The sequence below is a fragment of the Mandrillus leucophaeus genome, unplaced genomic scaffold (genome assembly GCF_000951045.1).
Source record: "Mandrillus leucophaeus isolate KB7577 unplaced genomic scaffold, Mleu.le_1.0 Scaffold35, whole genome shotgun sequence".
Classification (NCBI taxonomy): domain Eukaryota; kingdom Metazoa; phylum Chordata; class Mammalia; order Primates; family Cercopithecidae; genus Mandrillus; species Mandrillus leucophaeus.
In genome coordinates this window covers 2,402,199-2,407,271 of record NW_012103698.1, presented here as the reverse complement: position 1 = coordinate 2,407,271, position 5,073 = coordinate 2,402,199, and the positions used below count along the sequence as shown (strand labels likewise).

Below are 5,073 nucleotides of genomic sequence, written 5' to 3'. Positions count from 1 at the left end.
TGGGATTATAGACATGAGCCACCACACCTGGCCTAGGACACCAACTTTTTTTTTTTTTTTTGAGATGGAGTTTGGCTCTTGTTGCCCAGGCTGGAGTGCAATGGCAAAATCTTGGATCACCGAAACCTCTGCCTCCCGGGTTCAAGCAATTCTCCTGCCTCAGCCTCCCAAGTAGCTGGGATTACAGGCACGTGCCACCACGCCCAGCTAATTTTGTATTTTTTTCAGTAGAGACAGGGTTTCTCCATGTTGGTCAGGCTGATGTCGAACTCCCGACCTCAGGTGATCCACCTGCCTCGGCCTCCTAAATTGCTAGGATTATAGGCGTGAGCCACCATGCCCGGCCAAGACCTCATTTTTATAAACAATGAAGACTTATGCTGTACCTTGACCTCCTGCCAGTAGGGTCCACCACGGGTGAACATGAAGTAACTATACATCTGATTCGTCCTCTGGAGGAAATCTGTGTCCTGCTTGATATTCACCATCCAAGGCCGACCATCCCCACGTACACGGAGATACAGAGTATTGAACTGCGACCAATCATAAGACAACTTCCTCTCAAAAGCACCCTACGATATTGAAAGGAAAGTTAATTGCACCTCCTTCTCCACTATCAGCAAAATGTGAGTCATCACCAAGTCAGCATCATCAACAAGATTCACTAACCATTTTTCTGACTTTCTGCCCCATAAGAAGGCAGATAAACCCAGTGATTATTATTTTAGCACAAAATACTGACATAGTTATATGTTTCTAAGGTAATGTTCAACACACAACTGGCCCAGGACAGTGTTTACATGGGGTAGGCACTCACCTGTGTTCACTGAATGGAAATGAATGTATTTCCTTTACCTGGTCCTATGGAGCAATGACTTTTTTCTCTTTTTCTTTTTTTGAGACGAAGTTTCGCTCTTGTTACCCAGGCTGGAGTGCAATGGCACAATCTCAGCTTACCACAACCTCTGCCTCCCGAGTTCAAGTAATTCTGCCGCAGCCTCCCGAGTAGCTGGAATTACAGGCATGCACCACCATGCCCAGCTAATTTTTTGTATTTTTAGTAGAAACGGAGTTTCTCCATGTAGGTCAGGCTGGTCTCGAACTCCTGACCTCAGGTGATTCACCCGCCTCGGCCTCCCAAAGTGCTGGGATTACAGGCATGAGCCACCGCGCCCGGCCAAGGAGCAGTGATTTCTGAGTGGCCTATTTTATGACAACTGCCTTTCCACAAGTCAGAAAACTATAGAGAAAAGAGCTTAAGTTTTAAAAGTGATATTTAACAACATTGGCTAGCATCCATTGAATATGTGCATTAAATAATTTGCATGCATAATTTAATCCTCACAACAGTGCTATGATAGGTTATTAGCATCTTACCCCGTTTTACAGATAAACAAACTAAGCACTGAGCTAATAAGTGGTATATCCAATGCTGTTTAACTCCAAAATCTGTGTGCTTAACAACTATCTATACTGCCTCTCTCTTCAAAAGTGGAATTTAGTTCATTTCCAAAGGCATTTAGTTATAGCAATCTCAAGGGTACTCTGATGTCAAGAACACCAATGTCTAGATATAAACTAATATTTATTATCCGTGTAACTTTGGACAAGTTACTAAATCTATCCAACTCTGTTTCCTCATGCATAAACCTGGGATGATCTTACCTCAGGAGACTGCTGTGAGGAATAAATGGGATAATATAAAGTGCTTAGCACAAGGACTGGCACGTCACGCTTAATAAATGTTATCTACTATTTTCATTATTCCAAAATGAATATTTGGGCCAGGCACAGTGGCTCACACCTGTAATCCCAGCACTCTGGGAGGCCAAGCAGGGGGGGCGTGGATCACCTGAGGTCAGGAGTTCAAGACCAGCCTGGCCAACATGGTGAAACCCTGTCTCTACTAAAAATACAAAAAATTAGCCAGGCATGGTGGCGTGCACCAGTAGTCCCAGCTACTACTCAGGAGGCTGAGGCAGGAGAATCACTTGAACCTGGAGGGCAGAAGCTGCAGTGAGCCAAGATCATGCCACTGCACTCCAGCCTGGGTGACAGAGCAAGACTCCGTTTCAAAAAAAAAAAGAAAGCCACAGGCTGACCCTACATCAACTCTATAAAACCCCCGGCCATTACAGAGGCTGTGGTCTTTGTTAGAGGAGATGAAAATCTCTCCAAAAATCTTTCAAATGTCTAACCGCTCAGGATTCCTGAAACGTAACAATGCTGGTTCCTGGCCCAAAGCAATGCCCAGAAACAAGTAACTCCTCCTCCTCAGAAACCACTTCCCCCTTGTCCTTCCACTTTACACTTGTGCCAATACTTATCTCCAAACACAGGTGAGGCGCCAACTATAACATGCCAGGTGTTTTCATTTATAGAAACAAAAGCTATCTTCTATAGTTTATGCTACAATGAAGTTCACCCCTGTTCACTAGAAAATGATGCCGCCTGGGCCTCACCTACCCTTGGAATCCTGGATATCATTGCACAGTACCCACTGTGGGCAGACTCCCCGTTCTGAGGTGCCTCAGAGCTCAGAGTTCCATAGAGCAGTGCACTTTGGTTATTCTTGCCCATTTTCAAAAACACTTCACTTCTGCCTCCAATCGTCTTATCAGAAGTCACTCTCCACTTATCCAAATCTTCTTTCCCGCGGAACTGCCAGACAACCTTGGCTTGTTCCAGTAAGGCCTCTTGCAGAGGGCGGCCTTCCGGTCCCTTCCAATGATTCACAATTTCATCCTTCAAACGCCTAAAATGGTCCATTGCTTCATCTCTAATTGCTTTATCGAAACTAACATCAGGTTTCCCCTCAGGACAAGTTATATCCAAAGCAACTTCTTTCTGGTGATGTCCTTGCAAACCCCCTTCAGTCTTCCTCTGTGAGGAGGCTTTGCCAGGAGAAGCCACTGGTTTCTGAAGACTACTGGAATAGTCTGCAAAGCGAATACCCAAAAATGGATGCAAGGCAGAAGCTGGCTTAGAGCATTTTCTGAGAATATAAGTACCACGCAGCACTTTGTGAAACAAAGCCATGGTCCAAAAAAATCAAAACGTAAGTTTCTTCCTGGGCTACCAAGGGCTACGAAGAAGCTTCAGCAAATAGCCCAATTCTACCTGTAACAGAAGAGACATTGAAGAATTATCAGTATAGCAATGAACGCATCACAATTTCAAATTCAACAGAAATCAGGTATTTTGAAATTTGTTAACTTATTTTGTTTATTATTATTATTATTATTATCATTATTATTTGAGACAAGGTCTTGCTCTGTGGCCCAGGCTGGAGTGCAGTGGCACAATCATTTTAGCCTCTCTACTTTCTGGAGTCAAGTGATCCTCCCATCTCAGCCTCCCAAGTAGCTGGGATTACAAGCACACACCACCACACCCACCTAATTTTTAAATTTTTTGTAGAAATGGATCTCTCTGTCCAGGCGCAGTGGCTCACACTTGTAATCCCAGCACTTTGGGAGGCTGACGCGGGTAGATCACGAGGTCAAGAGATCAAGACCATCCTGGCCAACATGGTGAAACCCTGTCTCTACTAAAAACACAAAAATTAGCTGGGTGTGGTGGTGCGTGCCTGTAATCCCAGCTACTAAGGAGGCTGGGGCAGGAGAATTTCTTGAACCTGGGAGGAGGAGGTTGCAGTAAGCCATCGTGCCACTGCACACACCAGCCTGGCAACAGAGTGAGACTTTGTCCCAAAAAAAAAAAAAAGAAAAGAAAAAGAAATGGATCTCCCTGTGTTGCCCATGATGGTTTTGAACTCCTGGGATCCAGTGATTCACCCCTCAGCTTCCCAAAGTGCTGGGTTGCAGGAATGACGCACCATCCCCGATCTTTTTTTTTTTTTTTCTCTTTTCACAAGAGAGTGGGTCAGGCCGGGTGCGGTGGCTCACGCCTGTAATCTCTACACTTTGGGAGGCCGAGGCGGATGGATCACCTGAGGTCAGGAGTTCGAGACCAGCCTTGACAACATGGTGAAACGCCATCTCTACTAAAAATAATCCAGGCATGGTGGCAGACGCCTATAATCCCAGCTACTCGGGAGCCTTAGGCAAGAGAATCACTTGAACCCGGGAGGCAGAGGTTGCAGTAAGCCGAGATCGCACCACTGCACTCCAGCCTGGACAACAAGAGCAAAATTCCATGTGAAAAAAAAAAAAAGAGAGAGAGACAGGGTCTTCCTCTGTCACCCAGGCTGCCACGCTGTGGCAAGATCAATAGCTCATTGTATCCCTGAACTCCTGGGCCCTGGGCTGAAATGATCCTCCCACCTCAGCCTCCAAGGTAACTGAGACAACAGGTGCACACCACCATGCCCAGCTAATTTTTTTTAAAAATGTTGGCCAGGCGCGGTGGCTCACGCCTATTAATCCCAGCACTTTGGGAGTCCAAGGTGGGCAGATCACTTGAGGTCAGGAGTTCAAGACCAGCCTGGCCAACTTGGTGAAACCCCATCTCTACTAAAAATACAAAAATGAGTTGGGCGTTGTGGAGAGCGCCTGTAATCCCAGCTACTGGGGAGGCTGAGGCAGGAGAATCACTTGTACCCAGGAGGCAGAGGTTGCAGTGAGCTGAGATCACACCATTGCACTCCAGCCTAGGCAACAAGAGTGAAACTCCATCTCAAAAAAAAAAAAAATTGTAGCCCACCATGGCGGCTCACACCTGTAATCCCAGCACTCCGAGAATCTGAGGCAGGCAGATGACTTGTCAGGAGTTGGAGACCAGCCTGCCCAACATGGTAAAACCCCATCTCCACTAAAAATACAAAAATCGGCCCAGTGTGCTGGCTCATGGCTGTAATCCCAACACTTTGGGAGGCCAAGGCAGGCAGACCACCTGAGGTCAGGAGTTCAAGACCAGCCTGACCAACATGGTGAAACCCCTACAGAAAATACAAACAATTAGCTGGGTATGGTGGCCCATGCCTGTAATCCCAGCTACTTGGGAGGCCTAGGTATGAGAATTGCTTGAACCCAGGAGGCAGAGCTTGCAGTGAGCGGAGATCGTGCCACTGCACTCCAGCCTGGGTGACAGAGTAAGACTTCACCTCAAAAA

General features: G+C 46.4%; 1 protein-coding gene across 1 annotated transcript in view; it reads right to left on the bottom strand.

The window, feature by feature from the left end:
- The window catches only part of NDUFAF1 (NADH dehydrogenase (ubiquinone) complex I, assembly factor 1), a 20,866-nt gene that overhangs the window by 5,998 nt on the left and 9,795 nt on the right, over positions 1–5,073 (bottom strand). The window contains exons 2-3 of the mRNA XM_011989311.1: positions 2,467–3,120; positions 387–572 (exon numbers count right to left, since the gene is read on the bottom strand). Of these exons, the coding sequence (XP_011844701.1) occupies positions 387–572; positions 2,467–3,039 (759 nt within the window). The 5' untranslated portion in view covers positions 3,040–3,120. The remainder of the gene's footprint in view (positions 1–386; positions 573–2,466; positions 3,121–5,073) is intronic.